The 27,180-nt window shown below is 38.4% G+C and overlaps 1 protein-coding gene across 1 annotated transcript in view; it reads left to right on the forward strand.

Annotated features, from left to right (window-relative positions):
- SLC35F1 (solute carrier family 35 member F1) overlaps nt 1–27,180 on the forward strand; it is a 228,745-nt gene that overhangs the window by 131,170 nt on the left and 70,395 nt on the right. The window contains exon 2 of the mRNA XM_072332637.1: nt 580–755. Within this exon, the coding sequence (XP_072188738.1) occupies nt 580–755 (176 nt within the window). The remainder of the gene's footprint in view (nt 1–579; nt 756–27,180) is intronic.

Here is a 27,180-nt window from a genome sequence, read left to right on the forward strand (position 1 = left end):
AGAAGATACATGCGTTTGCACAGGTGGAAAGAACAGTTTATACAATGAAATGGAAATGAAATGAGGAGAAAGAATTTGCTTGGTAAATTCGTGTTCGTGGTGAAACTTGATATCCTTTCACATCACAGGGAATCCTTTCTTTGTGGTTCTCTCTCTGGCTACTGAGTTCTGGAAGAGCTGTAATTCCAGCCTTAGCTGAAGGGCTGAGGAGTGTCCTGGGTCTTTCTGGTAGGGAAAACACTTGAAGAAAAGGGTGCTGTATTATAAATGGTAACTGATTAGGGTGCTGCTTTAAATGATAACTATTATTTAATCTTTGTGAAAAGAGAAATGTGAAATTAAATGGTAGAGATTTAACATCTACTGCTACTGAATATGTATATAAAAGCTGGTGTGTTCAGGGGATGTTAGGCAAGTGGTAAGTACAGAAATGATGGATGCTTTACATCAGCAACACCCAGCAGATACCTTGTTGACTGAAGCACTGTTTCCCTTCTGTCTTAACACTTCTGAATATGATTTCCTGCACAGTGAGGAAGCTCAGTGTTTTATGTCTTGTGCTTTTCTCATTCCTTTTAGGGATCTCTTGCTGTCTGTGGCTCTTGGCCAGGTACTCTCGCTCCTTATCTGTGGCATTGGACTCACGAGCAAGTATTTGTCAGAAGATTTCCATGCCAACACACCTGTTTTTCAGAGCTTCCTCAATTATATCCTTCTATTCTTGGTCTACACAACAACGCTAGCTGTTAGACAAGGTAAGTGTCTATCTATGAAACTCATAATGTTTTGTGTAAGACAGTGATGATGAAGCCATTTCAGAACAACAGTAAATGAGTTATGCTTAAGTGTGATCTAAACACATCACATTAATATTTATAATATATTTACACTGCCTCGTAAAGTACATTAGATAAACTAAAAAAAAAAAAAACACCAGAACACCCTCCTAAGTCTTTATTAATAAAGAATGAATTGGCAGATTCAGGATTAGGGTTAGATTCAATGATAGGGCTTCTACCTATATGCAGAAAAGAAGCACTGGTACTTTTTACATCCTAAATATTTTTTTAGGAATGCTCTTCTTGCTGTTCTGGAACTACAGCCGTACATTCAGGGTTTGTTTTCTAGATCTAACTGCATGTCTTACTGGGAAATATTAGTATGCTCTACATCTTATGTAGGTTAAGGAGAGCTCAGAAACAAGCAAAGAAGAGTTCTCTTGTTCTAGTTGCTCATCAAAGCGACTCAGTAGTTTACGAACTATTAGCAGCCAATTTTGAGTGTTTTGGAAGTAGGAGGTAAAGGGAGGGAATTTGGGGTGCTGTCTCTCTGTGATGCTGGGTGGGCAAAGCAGTTGAACAGCCCTTCTGCTGTTCTGGGACAGGGCTTGTGTAAACAGTCTGGGCCCTGGAATGAGAAACACATCTAAGTTCACTTCAGTACCATATGCCAAATGATCCTCTGTTTAATAGTCTATATATAATACAGGTTTTTTGTGCCTTCCCTTCCCATCCCTCCCTTCTCTGTGATTTCTTGTTTAGATAAGGTATGGGAGATGAATGCATTTAAGTAATTTCTCATCCACTCATTTTTTCATAATTGTTTTATTTCATCTTTTCAAAACACATAGGATAGAAGCTGTAGGGGAGATATTAGGTCACAGCTTGAACTGGTGATTGAGCACCTGGTGAAGGGGTGTTGTTGGCCCAGGGAGTGCAGACAAACTGCATCTATGCTCCCCATGTGATCAGAAGAGGTAGACCCACAGTGGAGCCACTCTGGGCTCTTATAAGGGCCAGCCAATAATAGGAGAGCATTTCTTGGACCTAGGCTGCTTTCTGAAGCAGGTTACATAGTCAAGGAGATATTTCAACAGCTGGGTGAGTTCAGCTCTTCTTTCTGTATATGACTACCTGTGAATAGTTTGCCTAATATTGTCAAGACCCTGTCAGAAGCAATTTTTCTTACTCATGAGCAGAACAGGTGAGAGATAAGAGAACAAAAATATCACTTACTTTCCTGATTGTCTTCTCCTGGGGGAAGGAGGGAAGGGCTCTGTCAAGGGAAAGCACTAGGACATGTATTAGGTCCCAGAACATCTGTTAGCATGTTGAGGGGGCTCACATTTCTTATAGGAGCAAATAGTTCTGGATTGTTCTTTGATGTTAGATCTTTGATGATTTGGGAGCAACCCTGAAGCTTAAGTTCTTCAGTGTCATACGACTCTGTAAAGTATGAAAGTGTTCTAGAACAATATGGGCTTCATTCCCATGGGGAGGGGAAAAATATATAAAATAAATAAAATTAAAAACGTACCACTGCGCTACAGCAGGAAGTGCTTAAATGTACTACAACTGGAGTTTTACAGAACTTTCACTATGTTGACTGGTTTTAATAAACAGTGGAGATCAAACAGCTGAGGAAATGTTCCCTCTTCCATAAGGGAGAATTGCTCAGGCACTGTGTCAGTCTTGGAATTTCAGTTGCGTAGGGGGAAGAAACAACACATGCTTTTCTCTGTAAAAAGCTTAAAATGTGTATTAGTAGCATCTTCCTGGAGAACTGTGCTTTAAAATAGGCTTTCTGAGTGGAGGATTGCTTAGCTGTTGGCAAAATCTATCCCAAAAATGCTCTCCTCAGGACTGATATAGATTTTGTGGAAACTAAGTCTCTGTGACTTTTAAAAAACAAACAAACAAGAAAACAGAATTATGGGAGGATACACAGGCTAGAAATCTGCTCTCTATTACAGTGGCTTGTTTAGAGTGCTGTTTGATGCCCAGTATGCATTTACTTTCAATAACACTATCAAGCTCTATGTTTTACACCCATAAAAGCTCCTCAGTTTCTACTTAATTAAAATAATTTTCTGTTTATAAATGGAGTGATTGATTAAAGAGACTTTGTTGGGGTGCACTTCAGTTCCAGTAAGGTAGGTTTGGGAACTGAATGGGGAACTGTTAGTGGAAGGTCAAAATATGTTTTGGACATGTGAGAATGGTTGGGGAAGATGTTTGAAGAGGTTTGCAGTTAAATATGGAGCGTACAAACAACCAGAGCACGACATAATGGGTACCAGTGGAATAGCCTGTAAAAGGACTATCAGAAGAAAGCTATAAAAAAACAGAGATGGTTTAGCTTAGTGTACAAAAAAATCTAGAACAAAATTAGTTACTGAAGTAATGAAATCCACTATCCGGTCACACACTGTAGCATTCTTGCTGAGTGGCAGAGCAGTATACAGCCAACCCATTTGCTCAGCATTTAATAAAGCCAAATGATTGAGCTTGGCATTTCTTTTGCTTGTGTATTTACTCAAATTCATTATCTGTGTTTGTTCCACTAAGGCAGTTTTTCTAGCAGCTCTAGTCATTTGGCTTCATTAGCAGGTGGAAGTCACATAAGTTATATTACTTTTATATGGACTAATTTTGTTCTAAGTGCCAGGAGCATCAGATTATGTTTTTTTTTTTTTTGTTTGTTTTGTAATCACAGTTTTCCTACTTTGTATGCAAGGTTTAAGATTTTTCAAATACCTTCTTTCTCCTTCAGGATTCAAGCTATTGTAAGTTGGCTGGGAGTCAAAAATAACTATCCCATTGTCTTTCTCTTCGCTTGCTTTTCTGGCCTCTGGGGTTTTGCAGGGATGTACTCGCCAAGAAGCAGTCACTTAAGTTAGCCAAAGAAAACCTTAATTCTCTGTAGGAGAAGATGTTTGTGCAGACATTCTTCACAGTGAGGAGTGCACATGCTCAGATGTGCGGAGAAGCAGGAGAAGCTGCTTAGCCACAAATGTATACCCACTATTGCTTCCAGTCAAATGCTCTTTAATGCACCAGTGTTCGTGTGCTGAGGTCTGAATATAAATTTTAGGAGTTTTTTTTAATGAAAACAATGCTATAAATTTTATCTCACTTATGCAGCATTATCACACAGTGAATATCATTGTTTCATCTGGTTGATACCAGCCAAATATTGAATAACTAACAAGGTAACCCTCAGTTCTTCATCTTGAGGTAAATTCTTCTCCTGCCTGTTTTCACAGCCAAAGTCTGTGTTTGTCCCTGTTAACACCTTTGAGTTGAGGTTTTAGCATGTATTAGCTCAGTCCCCTTGTCAGCAGAGGATTCTGCTTAGTGAGATCTTGTCAGAACACTACCTGATAGTCCTCTGGGTCGTATGTTATTACTAACTGAGGAAAGGGGACTCTTTTTCTATCAGGAAGAAAAGCCTTCTCTCGATGAAATGAAGCTATGTGATGTAGAACTGTGGTAGAGATTTGTTTTAGCACCTTAAAAAGTAGTGAGGGGGAAATGGTCCGTAGTGGACTAGAAGGTGTTAATTATGAACAGTCAACATGAACGCAAGCATCAGCAGCTTGCAACCAAAAATAGATTACTTCTAAAAGCCACCTCACATATGCTACAAATGAAAACAGTGCATCTACTAGGTGTTGGTTCTTAAAAAGAAAAAGAGAAAAAATGTGAAGCTGATACACACACACACACACACACATATATATATATATATATATATATATATATAATGATCTTGGAACACAAGGGATGAGGGTGCAGTGAGGGTGTGTTTTGAACATGGGGGGAGCATAAAGCCTTAAGGGCCAAATTCTGCATGAGTAGCATGCTGCATTGCAAGTCCTATTAATTTCAGTGCAATAAATAAGTATTTTCTGGACACCGTTTGTGAGAGCTGACAATAATTTGATAATTCAGAATAGGTTTTATGAAATAGCTTTATGTATGAATGGGTTCTGCTTCTAGACAGAGGTTATAGCATATGTTAATGCGAACATAGCTTTCACTAGAGTAACTGTAATGTCTTAGATGTGACAAATAATCAGATCCGGTCTGTGCCTCTAAGTTAATACAGAGCCCTGTGTCTCTCTTAAAGACTGCAGTCATGTCACTGGAATTTGATTTCTTTTTATGCATTTTTGTCTTGGACTTGTTTATGACCATAGTATCTCAATCGTATGTAAATTACCGATTCATCTGCTATTCAGACATGTATCCTCATTTAGATACACGGGGAGGAAAAAATGACCGTAACATCCTTTCTGCTTCCCCAGAATAACTGAAATGGGATACTTGAAGGAAAGTATGACACTTTATAGTCATTGGTTACTTTTACTGCAGTTGTTGGCAGTTTTTTATTGAATGATAGGAAGGATGGATGGCTCTTTATTTTCATTGTTTCATTCCACTACCAGCATTATCTCAAAGCTAGTATTATGCAGTTAACTTTGATAGATATACCGTAATTTCTTCAATATTAACACCTTATTTTTTTGTAGGCTGCCCTTGAGAATACATCTGGGAAACAAAGGAAGTACATGATTTAACCTGATCAGACTATCTTAGGTATAAGGTACTTTGGGCAATATGTGTTGTACCACTGAGGTGAAGCCTTCCTGAAAGGCATTGATCCTGTCAGTATTTTCAAAGAGATGCCTTCAGGAATATAGGGCCTCCTGTTTGTTTAGGAGGACAGGGAGAGATTTTGATTAGCAAACATACATTCCATCATTGTTCAGTTTCCTTAGCACCTTTGTGTCTCTGCTGTAGAACGAAGATCTTGTTGATGCATTCTGTGTTGGATCGAGTTCCCATAGCTCTAGACATACTGCTTTATGCTTAAGACAGAAGTGGTGCTCAGTTCCTAAAGACAGTATGTTGGTGAGACCACACCCAGCCTCTGCACTGCAAACACATTACTGCATTTCCCCTTGAAACCTGAGGGAAATGAGTATCAATTTGGCCAGGCTCCTCCTAGTCCACCTGCTGCAAAGGGACAGGCTAACTGTGTTGTAAAAATGAAGCATCACAGTGAGCATGGCTTGGGATGATGAAAAATGATGTTCTGATCTTTGGTATTCTCAGAGCAGCACCACAGATTCTTCCCTCTCTGCAGAGCTTTGTAGTCTGTGGTGTACTTTCTCCTAATCACTCTGGGCTTTTAGGTTGGGGTGCCAAGTTATGTGGGCTATGTTTATTATGGAAATAGTCAGCCAAACAGTCATTTTGTCTGCTTTGAACAGCCCTTCTCTTATTTAGTAGGAATTCTGCACTTTAGGAAGACAAAACTAAAACTCTGGCTTTTTGGATAACCTGCAATTTTTTGTTTTGAATAGGAGATGTATAGGAGTGGGAAGTATGACTTGTCATCTGATTGTCATCATAGGTTACAGAGCTATCTAAGTAAAAAGTAAAATAGTATGACTAGATCCAGTCTCCTGTCCAGAGCCATTTGCATAATCATTCTGTTTCTCTATGAATTTTCCCTCCATTTTCAACTGATTTGTTTTTTGTTTTCTGTTTCTAATTTCCTGCTGTGAATTACAGAATATTGCTGCTGACTCCACAGCATGAACTGTTACTGTTCTACTCTGTAGGTGGTTACAGTTCAGAGAGATGTTAAACTATTTCTGAGTGTGTAAACTTCAGAGGACACTTTGATCTTGTTCTTTCTGATTGGTTCCCATAGCCACAGCATTTCCCTTCCCAATCTGATGAAGTCTTCTTGCATTCTTTGGCCATAATACAGAAACAGATGCAATTTCAACACTGCTGTAGGAATCATAAAATGGTTTGGGTTAGAAGGGACATCAGGGTTCATCAAGTTCCAACCGCCATGCCACGGGCAGGGTTGCCAACCTCTAAATCAAGTACTAGATCAGATTGCCCATGGCCCCATCCCACCTCGCTATAGTAAAAAGCAATAGACCACACTGAGTATAAGACAGGTTTAAAAACAATAAACTTGACCTTTCTGTCTTCTGTTTTGCTGGTCCCAATGATGGAGTTGGATGGTTTTTTCAGCCCTCAGAGGTTGTCATCATTGCCTCATTGCCATCTGCTTTGTTTCACTACCAGTGTGCATAAGCTTTCTGCTTTGGCCTTGCTGCTTTGTTCCACTCACACAAGGGACCAGCCATCTCAGAGCTGAGTCAGTTTTCATCAGGTGCATCTTGCTTTACCAGCTGTTTAGCAAGTTATAAATAAACACTTATAGAGGTGAATCCTGGCCCCAGATGAAGTGAAAAGGTGTTGATAGCTAATGTTACAAAAGAAACCTCAGCCTTTTCTTTCTCATGTTTTAATTTCTCAGGTCAGTCTCCTAATTGTTAGGCCAGGCACCTGCTAACCAGGCCTGTAGCACATGTCCCATGTTAGAAAGCATGCACTTCTCTGTTAATCTTGTAATTTACTGAAATGATGAGTGTCTCATGGTTCAAGATTGAAAAGTACTTTTCCTTTAGGATGCATTAATCACCTGAGGCGATCAATAAGTCAGCCCTGGGAGCACAGGTGAAGGCAATTCCCCTGTGCTACTGGAAGGGGTGGAGCCCAGCTCCACCTCTCCTAGACCCCATTTAAGAGCTGACTACTACTAGGGAGGGTTCTCTTTTGGAGATTGTTCTTCATGGAGACTTTCAGCAAGCCCAGGATAAGGGTAAGCTCCATCTATTCTTCTTTAAACATGACAACTTAGCTTAATTCTTCTGTGTGTTTCTAATTATAACAATGGTATATTCTTTAATTAGTGGGGGAGGAGGGAACAAAAGGGAGATCTCTTACTGTCCTTTTGGTCTAAATGAAAAAGTGGTCTTAGTACAAATACTCTTTTCTTTGTATATAAGATTTCTTGTGGGCTAAGGGTGCTTCTCCTTGTAGCAAAATACTTGGTGTATTTACACTGGGTACTGAGAACACTTAAGTCAAGGTGTTCTGACATGGTCATGTTTTTGGCTACTAAGCTTATACCATCAGCCAGTTTCATCTAGAAACAATGTTTGGATTTGCGTCATGATTCAAATACTGGTGCTTATTTATAAGAGCAAACCTTACATGCCCTATTTGCAGTGAACATAAAAGAAATGCCAAGCTGTAGGGTGGCTGATGTCCTAGGTGATGGGCTATGTTTGCATCAGGATGCTGCATCATCACTGTGAGGCAAAGTCTATATTGAATATAGCGTTTTAGAGTAAGGCAGTTTTACCCTGGAGGTAAGCGTACATACAGTCTCCTGTGGAAGAATCTCTAGCCAGATGTGGCAGCTTCATGCTAGTAAGTCTGTAAATAAAGTCATGGATGCAATAAAATAGAAGGTAGCACGTCCATTCAGCTTATGGCCATGCTGCCACAGGTAATTAATGGGATTTAGCAGAATCCAAATAGTGATCATAGGGTAGTGTTTTACACTGTGACGCTTTTCTTGTTGATTTCAGCACCAAGTTCTGAGTCTTGGGGAAAATCCACAAGATATGTTTGCAAGCATTTGTTTTGATCAAGATTTAGGTTTTGTTGCTGAGCCTGTGCAGGTTCCTCTTTGCACTCTTTTCCAGGAGCTGTGCCATCCTTTCAAACAGAATGCTAATCTGCATGGAATTCTATGGATGCTAGTTTGTGGAGTAAAACCTTGTTTCTGGAGGCAGGAGTGAATAGGCTCAAGAAGACTCTTAGGAAGTGCCATTTGAACTTGCACTTCTCATCTCCTTGACTTGTATTCCCATCTCAGCAGCTGAAGTAATGTATGTTCATATTGTACCACAGATCCAAACAGGGGTGCAGATGCAGATTATGGAATGGAGGCTGTTTGGACACCTAGAAAGCCAGGTGTTGCATAATAAATTCCTACAAGTGCTTAGGTGCCATGGCATGTGACACATACCAAACTTGGAAACTTGTCTATAATTTCACAGTGTTGTGCAGGGACTGGATGTGGTTCTTGGTTATTTTATCAGGGGGATAAAGCAGTTCCCTACCTAGCCAAGGCTGCCTTACAGTATGTCAAGTAATAGTCTTCTAAGGGTGTGAGTTGACTCACAAGCAGGCTATTATTTTCTGTAGGATTAAGGGGTAACTATCCTTTGTAGTGTTTGTGTGTGGATCTGACTTTTTTTTCCCCTTCCTTAATACCTAAACATTTTGAGTGCTGCTTACAAAACCAACCATCCCTTCTCACTGCAAGGAGAAAGTTAATGTTTCTGATGAAATGGTGTACCCTTGATCCTACAGCTGTAAGCAGAATGGCAGAAGTTGTCTCTCCCATTTCACATGGTATCAGTATTTGCTTGTGATTTATGGAATCTTTAAACATTCAAGCAGTAGCCAGGGTAGCCAAATCCACGTGCAGTGCACATAGCATCAGTGTTCATATGGGAGATTTGTGTGTTTACAAGATGATAACTGTATTGCCTGAAGGATGTAAGGCCAACTCTGCCAGAATGGTGCTTTGTATGTAATTAGTGTGAAAATTCAGAGGAACAGAGTTTATCCTTGCAATCGTCTTTCTCATTAAAAAAGAATCATAATGAAAGAACAAAGCAGTCCCTGCAGTGAATTGGATTGCCTTCCTAAGTTTTCATTAAATCAAAGACTCAGCAGCATCTCATTTTGCAGAGCCCAGTTGTAAACTGTACATAAGACTAGCAGCAAAGTCTCTCTGAAGATCACATCTTCTCTTAAGGCTTGGAAGTGCAGTGTACTTCCCCTATATGGAAAATAGCCCACCTCTTAATTCTCTTTGTTGGATTTTATTAGCTTCTATTAGCAAGATGGCAGCAGGACAAAGAAGAAAGAGTGAATGTAGTGCTTCAAGTAACTCATGTTCACAACCACAATAACATGATCTTAATAAACAACCTCCTTTAAAATAAGGACTATAAGGCAGTCTGAATCAAGGAAATAGAAAGTAACATTAGTGAGGGAGGGGGGGAAGCTCAACTTCCTACTTATTATTACAGTTCTTACATAACACTAAGCCATAATCCAAGTAATAATTTACTCTTCCTCCCTTTGTATTATCATTGTATTTATTGATAAAACTAAATGCATTGCTCTTGCAAAATAGTACAAATATCCTGTATGTTTTTTCCACTGCCTTGTAAGCATTTTTTTTCTTTCTATTTGGCTGAGCTGTTAGCCATTATTAGCATGTCATTATTTCAAACTTCTGTTGTATTTCTGCATGGTAGCACTACAATAATAATGGCAACTTCATCTGAGAAGCTGTTTACAGATGCAGATTTCTAGGTATAAGCTGCTGTATTTTCTCCCCTCTGCTTACAACCTGCTGAGCAGGCAGGAGCAGAGAGCTACATTTGGACAATAATGAAAATTCAGGGACCTGGGGATTTGCCTCTTTGATCTCCTTTTGGCTGAAATTCTGGTTCACAAACTCAGAGTGTATTTAGACACAGGTAACTGCCTAATAGAGGAGTGAAGGTGCTCCCTCTCAATGAAAGGTCATTAGCAGTCTGTTCTATGTTATCTTTTCCTGATTTTACATTAAAGAGAGAAGGAGAAGAATAATATATGCTGTCTGACAGTGTCCTTCAATTCTTGCTCGCATTTTTCTCTGAAGAGTGGAGGACTCTTTGACAAAAGGTGGAAGCTTCACTGACAGCAGTAGTGAGCTCTCTAAATACATGGAGGTGTCAGAGGCCATGTGCATATCTCAGAAAAGAATTCATCCTTCAGTTTTCAGTCATAGATAGGTGAAATGTAGCAGGTGAGGTTTCCAAGGAGAACTGTGTGTCTGTACCTTTTCTGAGTTAAATATTCATGATTTGGCTTCTCTGCAGGTGCTAGAATACTTAATACAATTTGTCCATCCTTCTCTGTTCTTGTCCTGAAGAAGCTGTATTTTCATGACCGTGTTAAAATATATCCTATTATCATTGCTGTTTTGAAGTCTTTTATTTGAACACATTCTTGAGTGTCCTGTTAAGGTTTCAGCCAGTTGGAGCATGAGAATGTCTAGTTAGTGCCTGTATTTCCTATGTTTGGTAGAGGCTGAAAATTGACCTGTGCTGCTACTTGACTGAATGCTGATATTTGGCAAACTGTAACATGGCAAGGTACAAGAATACTGTACCAACAAGCGTATGTCCTGACATCTTAGTTCCTGTTTAGATGATATTATGGCTGGCATATAGAATTGTAGTGTTTGTGTTGGAAGGACCTTGAAGATCATCTAGATTCAAATGCCAAATATATTGCTGTCACACCTCAAGCAACCCCTTCCCATGGTGTTTTCCTCATCCTACAGCAGGCACTGCATGTCTGTGGCCAGGCCCTATTGAAGGTAGGTATAGGGAGGGTAATAATCACTGAACATTACTGAGCAGAAGGAAGACTTAACGCTTCCTTCAACTGTTCTGCCCACACTGCAGCTTTAGCACTGAAACTGTGTGGATAATTATGATTGGGAATGTTTGTGGATCTGCAGTGTGTGGTGGACCAAGACCTACACTCACAGGATCATAGCTTTTTCTTTCCTCTGGTGAATAGGGTGCTAAAAACACAGAATTCAGTCACTTTTAGATTAGCGAGGATATTGAACCTATGTGATTTTGTACTGTTATTTGCTTGGATGGTGTAAAACAACCTATCAGAAGAATATTTCAGTGTGTCTGTGAATGAATTTATAGACTTCTCCGTGGGGAAAAAGAGGTCTTTAAAATGTAGAGAAGCTATGTCAGTTACCTTGTGTAGAAAACTGTGAACAGTTTTAGTAATTATTTCTAAGCAAGAGTACGCAATAGCCATTTAAAGGGACATTTATAAGTAAATGCATCTGCAGTTCTAAGTAAAATAATCTGATAAACACAAGCCAGATTACACAAGAAAGAAAATTATTCTTTCAAATCTTAGCTGGAATTAAAGCCAATTCTAAGATTCTGTCAACATTCTTTCTCGCTTTTTCTCAAAAGACTAATTTCTTTAATTCCTGTTAATACACTTCATATTTTGTCAGTAATATGATAAAATGTCATCTCATTTTCCCCAATATTTTGAAATGAGGAATAAAAATGTCAATTCATTTTCAACTGTCTCTGTCACATTCATTACAGAGGAATTTCTTCTCATAATTTCCATGAGGCCTTGTGTTTATTTCCTTTATTTCTACTAATCCTGCATGGGTGAGGAACAGTCTATCATTTTCTGCTAATGACAGTAGAAAGAACAGAAAGAAAATGTGACTACATCTCTTCAAGTTTTACTAACCACACTATGCTTCTCACTGTCTGTTTCATACTTCCTTAATCTGTTTCATGGGCATAATCTGTCATGAACTGTCCAGTATTTAATGGATTGGACACATTATTGGTTGAAAATGTGAGAAACACTTGAAAGGTGAATATCTTTTTTTAATGAAAATCTGAGTATTATGAGAGCCTATTGGCAAATTAGAATGCTGTAGAATTAGAAAATTACAGGTAACAGGATCAATAGCACTGATGATGGTCATTGCCTTTTGTAGTTTCATAGGCAAAGGTTCGTACTTGTTTGACTGGAGTGATTTAGTTGTGCAAAATTTTATATATATATATATATATAATTAGTGAAGAGTTTTGAGCAAATTACGGATAGTGGTTTGCCCTGATTTCAGCTGGGATCGAGTTAGTTTTCTTGTAGCTGATATGGTGCTATGTTTTGACACTAGGCTAAGAATAATGTTGATAACACACCTATATTTTAGTTTTTGCTGAGCAGTCCAAGGGAGTTTTGGTTTTTCAGCTTCTCATACATTCCTACAAGGATAGGGCTAGGGGTTCACAAAAGGCTGGGAGGAGTGCAACCAGGACAGCTGGCTCCTACTGACCTAAACTGGCTGAAGGGTTGTCTGGTACTGTATGGTGTTCTGCTGAACAATAAAACTGGAAGAGTCAGCCAGCAGGGATCTGCTGCTGCCTGGAGACTGGCTGGACATCAGTTGGTTGTGTAAGCAATTGTGCATCATTTCTGTTGTATATGTTTTTTTTCTACCATTATTAGTATTTTCCATTTCTGTACCATTAAACTATCTTTATCACAGCTCACTAGTTTTACCTTTATTCTGATTGTGGGATGTGTGAGCAAATGGCTGTGTGATTCTGCCTGTCAGAAAAACGTAGTTTTTCATCTGAAGACAATATCTTATGCAGGCAGTTTAACTGCAAAGTGGCATTTAGGAGTAAACCATTCCCTTTCAAGGAATTTAATATCAGGTTTTTTTTGTTTTTTGTTTTTTTTTTTTTTTTTGGTTTTTTTTTTTTCATTTGAGCTTATTTCTGTTGCTTGTTAATAATGTTAACTTCAGAACAAGGATAATTATTGCTCTGATATGCTGATAAGTATTTCAGAGCTATAGATAATTGAAAAAAAAAAAAAGCTCTTTTCCACTTTCTTCTAAAATTATATAATTTAATAATTGTGTGAGCAAAAAAAAAAAAAAAAGTTAGAGACCTTCTAATGTGAACTTGGTGGGGATGTGTTGCCTCTCAACGGATCCACTGCATCAACAGTTACCAGAGAAGGCTTTAAGACCTCTTTGGTTTATAAATTAGTATTTGAAAAATGTCTTTGTGAAGTAATGTGTATATACAAGAAATCATCATTGTTGCAAGGGTTGTATGAGGTTGTTTATATTCTTATAGTTCTGTGGCCAAGTATCATCATCATCATAGTATCATAGTATCGTGCGAGTTGGAAGGGACCTTAGAGATCATCGAGTCCAACTCCCGGGTTTCGAGCCCTCTGTGTAGCGAAGTGGCACTTCTACCCCTGCGCCACAGGGGGGATTCGAACCCGGGCCCTCCAGTGCCGCAGGCAGCAGCTTAAACCACTGCGCCACTGGGGGCAGTATGAACAGTATGCATGCCTCTACCACATCTGTTCAAAGGAAGATGTCACCCTGTTGGTATCTGAAATAAGATCATTGAGTTTGAGACTCCTGGAAGACATGGTCAGAGATAGAATTCTAAGGAAAGTTGTGAAACAATGTCAGCAAGCTGTGAAAGCCCAGGAAGAGCAAATATTAGTTAAGGATACTTGACCCTGTGATACAGGAATGTCCTTTACAACTGAGTTATTTCTGTTGTATTGGACCTCTCAATGTATCCTAAGCTGCTGGTAAGCTGTGTTGACAGCTTCTGTGGTTGACTTGTATGGTCATAAAACAGGAGTTTTTCCATCAATACTCCCAAGTCCATTTCTGAGACCAGTATAAGTCACTTTTTACCTTCAGTGGTCAGATGTTCTCAGGGTGGGAAGGTGATACCCAATTAACTGTATATTACCATTAAGTGAATTAGAAAAATCATTGCTGGAGCTCTTTTCTTCTGGTTAGATTGACCAAAGGATACTGTTAGGGAACTTCTGTGGAAGTAAAGTGAAGACAGGAAAACAAAAGTGGGATAGTTCCTCAAGGACGTTCTCTGAAGATTTCATCAGTTTGCCCAGTTCAGAGTGGCACATAAATCACAAGAGTTCTGTGATACTGCTGAGCACTGCCACTCTTCTCAGCAGTGAAATAATCTAAGGAAAGAGGAAGGATTTCAGTTCCAACACTTGGAAGCAGAAATATCATTGTACGATGTGTCTGTGATTTATCTTCAATCAGATTTAGAAACCAGGGCACCAACCAATCCATGTCCTGGATTTCTAAATTTGCTAATGGCACCATCTCCAGATGAATACATGATGGCTGTCTATTTGGATAGATTATTTTTTATTATTTAAATACTATTGCAATGCAGATTGTCTCTCTTCAAACTATGAATTTGCAACTTTTTTTCTTTGAAGCTCAGATTATGGGCAGGAGTTGAGGACACCTCTTTCTAGCTCATCCTCATGAAACAAACAGAAAAATAGTCTTTTGATCCTGCCCAATTCCCATGAGAAGTGAATATTAAATACAAGCCAAAAAATAAATGATCGTGTGAAGATGGCATTTAAGGTTCTCATGGACCTGAATGAATTGGGCAAAAGGCAAAGTGCAGCGGAAAGTGGTTCATTCTTATCCTTATAGAACATAAATATGGTATGATCTTCATGTAGCCTTCTGGGCAGTTTTAGAGATTCCATACAAGGAAATCTGTGTAGGGTTTTCATGAACAGAAATTAAGACTACAAAGCTATAATGAGCAGGGGGAGATGAGACCAAAATATTGATAGAGGCGTACACAAAGATAAGTGAGTCAGTACGCCTGGAGAACAACAGTTCCCATCTTCTACTTAATTTGAAAGCCTTGTGTTGAATCTGTGATCAGTGGAATTCCCTGCTGATCGCGGTCTTCTGTATCATACCAAAATTAGTTTTATGCTGCTTGTCCCTATTGTCATTGCCATTCAGAGTTTTTTCTCTTATTTATGGTGATCTCATTCCCTTTTTTTTTTTTTTAGTCTTTTTATAAAGTTGCTTTCCCTATGTTATCCTATAAACATTTTTATCATTTATTCCAAATGCTATCTATAGATGAAAAATGCTTGTCAAGTGATTGTGACTTTGAAACTGTCTTCAAGTGATGCCTTTGTTTCTGAGTTGGGGTTTAGCATCTTTTCTACCTATTTCATGTTAATGTATTGGTAACAATTTTTATTCTAGTATGGTTTTGTAAGGATGCAAATTGTTTACTATTTTTGGTTGAGAAATGAAATGAATGTCAGAGCTGTGATAGTGTGTTGCACAAGGTGCTCTGCTATCAGTGGAAATTATACAAATCAATTAATGAATTCTGATGTCATTCATTTAGGTCTTTGTCTAAGAGAATTGTAATACAAGCATGATTTATGTAACGAGGAATAAATGGAAGATTTATGTAACGAGGAATAAATGGAAAAAGAAGCTGTATTTTTAGAACAAGATGCTGCATTTTCATTATATCAGTAATTACATCCATACCTAAAATAGGGACAAAAGTTGAATGAAACTTCACAAGGATTTGGGTTATGTTTAAGCTATATTGAGAATATTTCAAATAGGTGAATTTTGAGGAAGACGTAAATTATTTTGATGTAAAGCATTAATTAAATGCAGAAGACTCCAATTAGCTTTTGGGTTATGTGCTCTGGTAAAGTGGGCAAAAGTGTCTCTCTTCTTCAATTGTAAGTAAATACAAACTGTAATTTGCAGTGTTTTAACAATTGTTTCATCACAGTATACTGGTGTGGATAGTTTGAGTGCGGTAACCTTTTCATAGCTGCTTCCATGGAAATGAAGCCAATAAAGTTATGTCTGAAAGGTATGCCCATCATTGTTGGACTTCAGTCAAGCACAGTCCTAGGGAATTAGTAGTTTCAGTGCTGTAGACCACAGATTTCTTGAAGGTAGTAAATCAAATCAAAAGTGATCTGATTATCTATCTGTCCATCCATTAGTCACTGTGGTAGCTGAGTGCCTTTAAAATCTATTTTATTTTAGACCTCATATGTTCAAATATATTAAACAAAGCATTGAAAGTGACAAAATTATATTTCTAGCTTTGATTCTAATTCACGCTGAATGAGTTGTTTAAAATGTAATATTTTTTTCTTTGCTGTGAACAGGAAAGAAAATCAGCAGAGACACTGAAGCAAACTTACAAAGCCTGTTCTTTGTACAAAATGGTATTGCCAGCTTTTATAGAACCCTTTAGTAACAAAGAGATTCGTGATCATGTGGGGGTTTATCTTTTTCTTATAACCCTCATTTAATTCTGTCAACTGAGAGTATCCTCCTCCAAGTTTCACACGAAATCTGTTTCTTATATAGCTACAAAGAAAAGCGTTCAAACATGGAATGTATAATTCTCTTATTTTTAAATCTCAAATTTAGTATATTTATTGCAGTGCGGTTCCTAGGATGTTTCATGTTTTGAAAGAGGTATCTATTTCAAAGAAATTTTTGCATATGTGTGGTTGATTGTGCTATAAATAGCATTCACCTGATAGATAGGTTTAGGAGTTGGCTGCTCTTAAGAATAGACTACATTTGCCCATGCTCTTTTTAGCAGAGCAGGTGAAAATACTGACAAACAAGATAGGCAGAAGTAAAATAAATAGGGCTGCTGGTATTATGGTACAACCATACATGGTTTGCCTATTGATTGCAGTGTTTAAAAGTATAATGGATTGTACAGCCTTCACTTAGTGCAAAGCAGTTGATACCACTGAAACTGCTGTACAGTGCACAGACTGCACATTTACAGTCACAGTGGTTTACTGCTCTCTGCGCTTGTAAAAGGAAAAGCTTACTGACAACAAGTCCATATCATGATGCAGAGCAAGTTACTGTTTTCCACTTTAGACACTTGTCTTACTAAAAAAAAAAAAAAACAACTTACTAAAAACACAGTTGAATGAACCTGAAGGTCTACCTTATGTAGTCTTCTGTCCCAGAAGCAGCATAAAGAGGTGCTTATATGAAGAGACCGTAAGAGCTTGTCTACTGTTTGTGGTCTTTTTTTCTCCTAATAAGTTTTTCTGATGTTTTTTTTTTGAACTTCTAGATGCTTCTTGCCTTCTTGTGGTAACAAGTTCCAGAAGTTTGCCATACATTGCATATTGAAAGTTTTCTCACTCTTTATTCTTCACTTTATTCTTCTCTCTTTTCAAACAGCTCCAGCTCATATGATTGCTACTCTTAAAACAGCTGCTCCATCCCTCTCAATCAGTTCTTGTTTGTACTGTACTGAGCTCCACTCCTCCAGCCCGACAAATGACCAGTGAACCTGTGTTTCAATTGGCCTCCATTCATAAGAGGACATTTTCACCAGTCCTATGACAGTTGTTTCTTTAACAGTCTTTTGTGAAACCTTGTCAAGTATTTTAAAATCCAAATATGTTGCACCTATTAAACCCCTTGTAGCTGCCTGCTTAAAGACAACACCATGGAACAGTAGCAGTCTTCTCCTCTGTGGAGACTCCCATAAAAGCAGAAAGCAACTATTTTCTCAGAAAAACTCCAAACAACAGATTCCCAAATACCATCCTACTACCAGCTTTTTATTGATCATACACGCATTTTTATAAGAATGACTTGTAATATAGTCCTTGTATGAAAACAGGTAATACAGATGAGTCTACTCTTTCTTACATGGCTGTTATGATTAAACTGTTGCTTCAGCTAGAATCTGTTATCAAGAGCCTCAATGGGTTGTGCAGCTTTAGTCATTCTAAGGCTAAAGTGGACCCAGCTGTGCACCGGGTGACATGTTCTTCTCATTTGTTTTAACTAAGATCATTTTCAGTCTTCAGTGGCCCTGTGCCTCAGCTATGGACATGGTTGTTGGTTTCTAAAACCAGCTGTGATGATTTTAGTCTCACTCTCCCACTAGCAGTGGTATGTGGCAACTGTATTCCTTCCAGTAACAAATGAATCCTCATTGCTTGATACTGGATGATCACCATAAATATTTTTGTGCCTGGCCTTGGCAGTCTGTCTTTCATCTTCTGGCTCCAGTAAGTGAGCAGCCCCTCCTTCCCTGCTGTTCCCAGTTGACTTGTTAAATTCATCGTATTAGAAAGCTTAAGTGTCACAGTAACTTGGAAGAAAAACACCTGATAAAATGCCACTTTTTGCTTGGTTCCAATACCCTGCTGGCTACTACAGCTAGCATGCTAGGAGAGTGCCTTTCCTTCTGAGAAAATAGCAACTACCCAAATTCCACATATGTTCTGATCCTTATTTCTGAAGCCATTTATAAACTCAGAGATTCATTTCCAAAATAATTTGTCTTCTTCCTCCTTAAACTCAAAGGGCTGGCAGAATCTCTAGGTTTTTTAATTTACTGAAAACAAGCAGCAAATTTTGATATTACTGAATTTATCTGTAATATGACCTGGAACCAGTGAAGTATTCCACAAAGTGTGTATCTAGCCCAAACAGATCTTCTGACATTTGCAGAGTCTAGATAATAGTAGAGTTATGTCTCTTCATTAAGAAGAACAAATTCACAAAGTAGGAGATTAGAGAATTTTTAATTTTCCAGTTGAATATCTGAGATTGCTCTTCGTGTCTGATGTAGCTGGGCACAACTGAAGGAACGCTGCTGGAATTTTAAATGACCATAGAAATTAGAAGGGGAAAGCAACTTTGGTCTTTATCATACCTAAACATAACTCCAGAGTGATAATGCTTTTTTACTGTAACTACAGGATTAGTCATGTCTTAAGTTGACCCTGCAGTCAGGTGGAAGTGTTCCTGTATCCTTTGTTTTCACTAATTCTTGGTGAATTATACATAAAATAGAGCACGTGGCGATTGACTCTGTGACCCCTTACTTTAGATAAAACCAGTTTCCTGGCATGGCAGTAATGGTTTTGAAATTTATATCACCCATAAACCTTTTATAGCAGTTTAATTGGTTGAGCTATTAATAACTACCCAAGCTTAGCCTTCCTTTATTGCTGTGAACACAGCTTGTAATTACATAAATGATAATAAGTAATAGTGCTTAAGGGTACTATAAAAACCCAAGCATTTTAGCCTCTCTAGTGAGTGCTCTTTGTGAACAAAAGTAGGAGATCCTAAAGCATTACCTGTCCTGCGTGTACTTATTTCGATGCTCTCCTTAGAGAGTTCTCTAATGGAAAACAAGGTCATAAAACCAATTCTGCTCTTACTTCTTTAATCTGACTCCACTAACTGCTGTGCTAATACAGGTGTAAAATGGGCAATAGCAGGAAAGATTCAGAGTTTGAAGAATATCATTCTGTGGCATGTTTCTGCAAATCAAATATATCCTTTTAACAGCGCTCTGGTGTTCTCAGTAGGGGATTATTAAGATCATCTCCTTATTGCCTTGTGTATGTGTTTCATGCTGTTTTGTAGACTTTACGAATAGGATAGTATTTGTCCAACTTGTTTTCCTTGATGAGTAAAGAGGATAAATGTCCTGCAGTTGAGGAGAGCATAGTTAACTCTGCTTTGCAACAGGCTTTGAAGTTGCTTTTGTTTTCTGTCGAGAGGAGTCTGGATGTTGCTTTACATCTCCAGTATCCTGCCTACGTGGACTGCACTACCATCTTTAAAGTTTTCTGATACATCTGGACCTCCACTGCAAGTCAGCTGATCCAACAGTATTTCTATTGTTTAAGTCCAGGAAGATTAGTGTTTTTATTAAAAACAAGGTATTTATCTATAGCGTTAATAGCCAAAAGAAAATTCACTCTGCTAATCAGGAATTTAGAAAGAGTGAAACAGACTAGAAGCTAACTGCAAGCAAATTGTTCAGTATTTATCCTCCAACCAGACTAAAATGCAGAACAATTAAAAACAGCCCAGAATGAAACTCTGTATGGGTCTCCTCACACTCAGCAACCTACACCGCTCCTGTCTCTATTTATTTATAGAATGGTCCATCCTTAGGTTGCTTAAGTTGAAGGGTGCAAATAAATAAGACAGAGAGTGAATCTGTCATGTAGGGTCTCTCTGATCACCCAAGTCTGCTCTGCTCTTTCCCAGAGCTTGGGGTGAGACAACATTAAACACAAAATTTAAATATAAGTAGTAAATCTATTTCACATGTTTTGATGAGAGAAAATTATTAGAAAATGCCCAGATTGAGACTGCACAGCAGTCAGCTTTCATCTTCAGTCATTAATTTAGCAGTTTCTCCCATAACTCCCTCAGGAATACTTCTAAATCTCCCATAAAAAGCTCGTATCTGTGTGAGAATTCAACTTCTGTTATATTTCTGAACCTAATGAGGTTCAACAAAACCAAGTGCATAGTGTTGCATTTGGGTTGGGGCAATCCCAGGTATTTATATGAGCTGGTGGAAGATCTCCTTGAGAGCAGCTCTTAAGAGAAGGACTTAGGGGAGTCCTGGTGGACAAGAAGGTAGGTATGAGCCAGCGGTGTGGGCGTGCAGCCTGGAAGGCCAACTGTGTTGTGGGCTGCATAAATAATGGGGTGGCCAGCAGGAACTAACCAACTAGTGTTCTGAATGCATCTTGATCAATATTATTGGACTGTAATCTGTGAGGGAAAGTTGTACTTTCAGCTTTAATGCTTTGGCTGGATGCCTGTACATTAGCACTTTCTTCCTCTGCTTCGGTGCCTACCATTCAGCCTTTTTGCGCTTGCGGATGTAATGAAATTTTGCCTGACTGCTTGTCTTTTGGCTTTCGGCATGGTTGCTTAGTGTTTTCTAGCTCTTGTAGATTATATGCTTCTGTGATGAATGAAGGGTTAAGTCCCATGCTGTTTCCAGGCATCTTCCTGATTTTTGGCTTTGCATGGGGCATTTAACTTTTGAGCGATCTTTAGAGTTTCTCAAGAAACAAGCCCTATATTAAGCAATGGAGCAATCTGCTACTTGAAAAATACAGTACAAGTTTTCTAATCTCAAAGCGTGCTCCAAAAGCTTAAATATTTTTAAATTGTTCATCTTTCACTTCTGGTTTATTGCAACTTAAGCATCCATAAATTGGTCTCATGCTAGGATATCTTGTAAAGCCTCAGGGCCTCCTGATATGGCCAATGCCCTAATTGTTTTTAGACGCTTTTGGTGGAGTTTCCTTGTGTGCTCTAATACAACCAATGAGTTCCCTCCATCAGCTTGTTATGTGGCGCAGTTACTGTAAGCTTAAAAATGCACAGTTGCTCAGGAGAGGAGAAGAGGTGAAATGCAGAACAAAACAGGCCAACCCATTCAGACTTTCCAAGACAAAATTCTCAGCAAAACCAGCAGCATTTTTCATACAGGTATTTGCTGTAAGCAATTGCCATAATTGAAACAGATGTGCTGCTGTTACAAACAGGGACAGATTCCAAAAGGCAGTTACTGTAACACTTAGTTCACACACATTTGCATCACAAAGGAAATTCTGAAACTTCCCTTCAGTATTATTAGTAGTTTGTAGTCCAGCAGGCTCATTTTGGAGTTAAGTATGGCTGCTTAATGTGTTGTTATGTTTTCATGAGCACAGAGATATTTTCTGCTGCTCTGGAGTGGTTCAGTGGACTCACTTAGCTCAAGTAGGCATATGTTTCTGCAGGTGATTTTCCACTTACAGCTGTCCCATCAGTTAAAGCACTCCAAGACTAAAGCAATAAAAACTGCTGTACCTATTTAAAATTTAGATAATAGGCATCTAACAAATGTTGCCTATCTAGTAGATAAATGCTAAAAGAAAAAGTGAATTTCTTGTAGCAATAAATACCAAAAGTGCTTGTTTAACAAACGATTGGAAGAAAAAAAAACTAAAAATAGGTCTGTATGTGGTAACCTAACAGATAATAAATGCAAGTATATTTGAAATACAAGGGAAGAAGCCTTTTCAACTAATGCTTTGATGCACTTTGAATTCTGCTTAATGCAGTGCAAATTTTTGCTGGCCCTGCCTGTGGCAGGGGGGTTGGAGATTCATGATCCTTGAGGTCCCTTCCAACCGGAGCCATTCAGTGACTCTGTGTAATTGTGTAATGATAAAATCACAAACAATATAGATGTGAAATCCTGGGTCAAAGATTACACTACATAAGCAAAACAGCAGTCGGTAAGGGGGCATTAAGGCAGTACAGGTATGAATTCAAAGCTTTTCCATTAAGAAAGTTCCCTACAACATGTACCACTGCTCAGCACAGAAAGACAGGAATAAAGTACCTTCACTGCAGGATAAGCTTTCCTTTGTCAAATGGGGTATTGTCTTTCTTACCACCTGCTCTACCTCCTGAGTGAAGTCTGGGATCAGCTTAGGTGTTTGTATCAAGAAGCAGATTCATCTTCTGTTTGATGTATGTGTGAGCAGAATCCTGCATTGTGGAAGCAGGAAAGCCATTCCCAATGCTGAGCCTAATCCTAGTTTCACTTAATCTTTACCAAAATGCAGACTTCACTTTTTACTGACAGATCCTTTAATCACTCACTTGGCATAAAAAAACAGCAGGGGGGGAAGGGAAAGGAAGAAAAAACCAGTCCCTTAAGTGTGTGTGTTTTTTAACAATCTGATTAAATATTATTCACATGTTGATCATTTATGGATACTAATATTATTTAGCTGCTCTGACCATGAAGATTACTGAGTTTCAGCTTAGTCATGTTCATAATAGAAATGGTCAGAGTAATCCTGTAAGGATTGTTTCTTCACTGTGCAACAAATAGACAAATAGTCCTAACCTGAAAATCACTATCAACCAGCCCCTATATCTATGTATTGCCGTTAGCAGTAATTACAAAAACAATTTGCACATCTTGAATTTTGGAAGCTGAGTTACTTCTGTTCACCTACTTGAATTACTTCTGTGTGCTTGAATACAATCAGCTGTGACTAGAAACGATTCAAATGAAAAATGACACCTGACGGTGTAAGCAGGTGTTACCTTAAACAGCAATTCTTTCTTCTGGCAAAAACTAAAATTACTCTTGCAGCTGGGTAGTAGAAGTAGTATTTTATAGATCTGTTTGCTTTGTATTGTTTGTTAGACATACTGAATTTTATTTCTATCTATCCACAAATTCTTTTTCTCTTGTTGATATTTCATGGAGTTCTTTAATTAAAATATGGAATGAGGAATGAGGCCTGGACTTCAATGTTGTCTCCAGTCAAAGCTATTCGGGAGAGAACAGAGTTTCCCTCAGAATTGTTCTTACTGTATGGAAGGTTTATTGATACAATAATGGTAATTACCAGTTCTTCCAAAGGAGCACTTTCTAGGAAGACCATGCTTATTTCTGCTTCTTTTATACACTTCAGCGTATAATTAATTTCTGTGGTAACTCACTTATAGCATGGGGAAATAGAGAACATATATTTCTGTTGCATTTACAATATCAGTTTTGTCAGTCTTTAATACTCAAATACTACAGCAATGACTTTAAATCAAATACACACCAGAACAAAAGCAAAACAAATTCTGAATTCCAAGAATAATACATTTTGCGTGCCTTCTGGCTAATGCTAGTCCATAACTTCTAGAATGAGTGTAAGCTAAATTTTCAAGTTTTGCTTTATGAAGTGCATGCGTGCCTTCAGGATCCAATGGAAACTGAATTTATATCAATGTATATATTTATGTCAATGAATATATATTCAATGGAAAATGAATTTATATTAGAAGCTGTATGTTAACTGTGACATACTGTAAAATTGAACTGAATTATGGTTTTGTGCATGCAGTGCTTCATAAAGATATGTAGGAATTTGTTATTCTCGAGAAACGTTTCACACTAATTCTGTAGAAGTCTAATACCATTACAACATTTTGAAAATGAAGCCCTTATTTCTTAAATATGAAGTTACTTAATTTCTAGAAGTAATATAGGCCTATTTTAAAGTGTTTGACCCAAAGAACAAATCAAAACAGTGTTTTCCTTGAATCTACTTTTTTTTTTTTTTTTTTTAAGATCTCCTAGTATTTCCAATATTCTGTCTTCAGTATGTAATCTTGCTGCTCTTTTCTAAGGTTATTTCCATACACTTAAAACCAACACTCTTGATTACTTTATTTAGACTGAGGTATGTTAAAATACTGAGAAATATATATACATCAGAGTCATCATGAAGAAATCATTTTCTAGTCATTTTGCATTGTAATATATAGGAAGGATATAAGTGCAAATTGCAAGCATGTCCTTTCAAGTCAAGTGATGTATAGTCATGCATGGTGTTGTATCTTATGCCTTTTGGTCATACACTACAATTTGGATGAAAGTATTAATTATTTACTTTCTTACCACTTCCTAAGTTTTGCTTGCAGGACTCAGCAGTTCTTTTCCCACCCAAATAGTCAGATGACAGCTGTGCTACAGAAATTTCTAAGGCAGCATAATGCTTAAAGCAGAATACATAATTTATAATCTTGCAAAGCTTTAAATTACTTACAATCACAAAACTGTGGGAGTTGGAAGGAACCTCTGGTAGTCATTGAGTCCAGCCACCTGCTAAAGCAGGATCATACAGGAAAAAGTCCAGGTTGGTCTTGAATATCTCCAGAGTAGGAGACACTGCAGCCTCTCTGGGCAGCCAGTTCCAGTGCTCCATCACCATCATAATCAAGAAGTTCTTTCTCGTGTTCTTATAGAAGAATGTTCTGTAGTCCAGTTTGTTCTCACTACCCCCTGTTCTGTTGCTAGGCACCACCAAAGGAGCCAAGCCCCATCCTCTTGATTCCTACCCATTAGATATTTGTGAGCATTGACAAGATCCCCTCTCAGCCTTCTCTTCTCTGGGCTGAATAGCCCTGTCTCTCAGTCTTTCCTCATCAGAGTGATGCTCCAGACCCTTCATCATCTTTGTGGCCCTCTGCTGCACTTTCTCAGTTCCCTGTCATTCTTGAGCTGAGGAGCCTAGAACTGGAAACAGTACTCCAGATGGGGCCTGACTGGGGCAGAGAAGAGGGGAAGGAACAATGAACACTTCTATCTGTGAAGATTTTGTCTGTTACTTCTCATTTATTTATGTATATTATTTTCTTTTTTCTGAGCTTCAAAGTCTTTCAGAACAATGTTGATTTCTTAAAACTTTGTGATTATTTGGAATCTTAGTTCTGTGTTATAAGCGCATCCTTTGCAAACACCCTCATCAGATGAGTGATGAAGGAGGGCAGTGCGTACAGAGGTGGGAGTATGGCACCATCCATTTTGTTTGTCTTAATCACAACAGTCACTAGCAGGAGAGCTAAGAAATCTCAGCACCTATCTCTATTCTGCTGTAGTGAATCTTTTGGTATTTTAACCATTGCAAAAGCTGTCTGGGCGTGGTGTTGCGTAAGCTGTTGTAGGTGGCTCTGCTTGAGCTGCAGTTAAACCCATTGAACTCCAGAGGTCCCTTCCAACCTCAACTATTCTGTGATTCAGACTGAATTTGAAGATTGTATTTCTAAAGTCAAAGCTTTATGCTAATCATAGACTCATAGCAAAAAAAAAATCAATCAATCAATCAATTCCTGTTAAAACAAAAAAGCAAGTCTTTAACTTTTCATGGATAAGAAAAATACTCTAAAACCAGACCATAAGTGCTAAGAGGCAAAAAGCAAATTATGAGTGTTGTGCTCAACAATTATAGGCAAATGTTGTACTTGCTCTTATAATTGGGAGTGTAAAGACAGGAGATGGTGAAATCCCCCTTGGCGTGTGCATATCCTACAGAAGTTCAGTGGTGTTGCATCTATATTGTTACGGTGGAATAGAGCCTGTTTTTACTCTGTGTTTACATCCAATGCACTTCACTTATGCGGGCTGCAACTGCTGAGTGTTGGAGACCTGAATTCTAAAAAATCATCCTGTAGCATTAATCTTTTCTTTCCTTAAATTGCTTCTATGCCATGCTCAGCACACTGACTGTTTCCCAAGCCATTGTGAGAAAATAAAAGCAGGTGCACATTATTAAAACATCAGTGTCTCATCAGTTTTAACTATATGCTTTCTAAATTACTCATGAGGCTAAATAGAAGGTCTGGATGCCAGAATCAGGCCATCTGCGGGCTAACAGTTGCAAAGCACTGCATTCTTTCACAAGGAAAATGCTGGCCAAGCTATTGCTTCAGTGAGCCATGGCAGCAAAGCTTAGAAAAAAATAACAACAACAAAAAGGGGAAAAAAAACCCACACACAAAAAAATAAAATCAACAGAAAAAAACCAACACAACAGAGTCTTAGCGTTTATGCATATTCAGAGAGGTCACTATGATCACTCTGTGTTAGCTGCACATGTGCTCTGAGTGAGGCACAGAAAGGGGGAATAGAAAGCAAGGGAAGTGAATAATATTACTGAGAGGGATAGTTTTGTTCTCTGCTAGAGTCAGTGGAGAGTGCTGTCAATAACAAGCACCATAGGAGAGTAATGACTGCAGAAGACCTCTCTCCCACAGTGAGATGCTGCAAAACCTGAATGCCAATCAGACCCCTCCTCTTTTGGCTGTGCAGCAAAAAAAAAATCCCTTTGCTTAGAGCATGTGTGGCTGATTGAGCTATTGTTGTTTAGTGCAGCCCTCTTTTCTTTGTGGCTCACTCAGGGAAAAGCAAGCGTTGAATTGGGGCTTTCTCTCCTCAGAGAACAGCCGTGAAGGAAATCAGTCCCGTTCCCAATTAATGGCTGCGGTCCCACAGGAGAGCAGCTTGGCTATCACTTTACATAGTGTTTGAGGCCAGGGGTGAAAAGGAATGAAGGTGGGAGGAAGAACTTCACTGCATTTTCTGGATTTCACAGCTTATGTTAAAAACAGGCTATTTATAAGGATCTCTCTTTCAGACATTTATCAAATCTTGGTACAAGAACTGATGATATGCTGTCATGATGGACTGGGGAACTGATTAAATGATGACACAAGGCATAGAGATGCTCTTTCAGGGTATGTTTCATCTGGGTCGCAGTTTATTGGCAGACGTCCTTAAAAGAGGTCAATCTGTTGAAAAAGTGAATGTGTGTTAAGAAAGCATTAGGCTGAGCAGAACAACAGAACCTATGA

This window comes from Excalfactoria chinensis, chromosome 3 (assembly GCF_039878825.1).
Source record: "Excalfactoria chinensis isolate bCotChi1 chromosome 3, bCotChi1.hap2, whole genome shotgun sequence".
In the NCBI taxonomy this organism is placed as follows: domain Eukaryota; kingdom Metazoa; phylum Chordata; class Aves; order Galliformes; family Phasianidae; genus Excalfactoria; species Excalfactoria chinensis.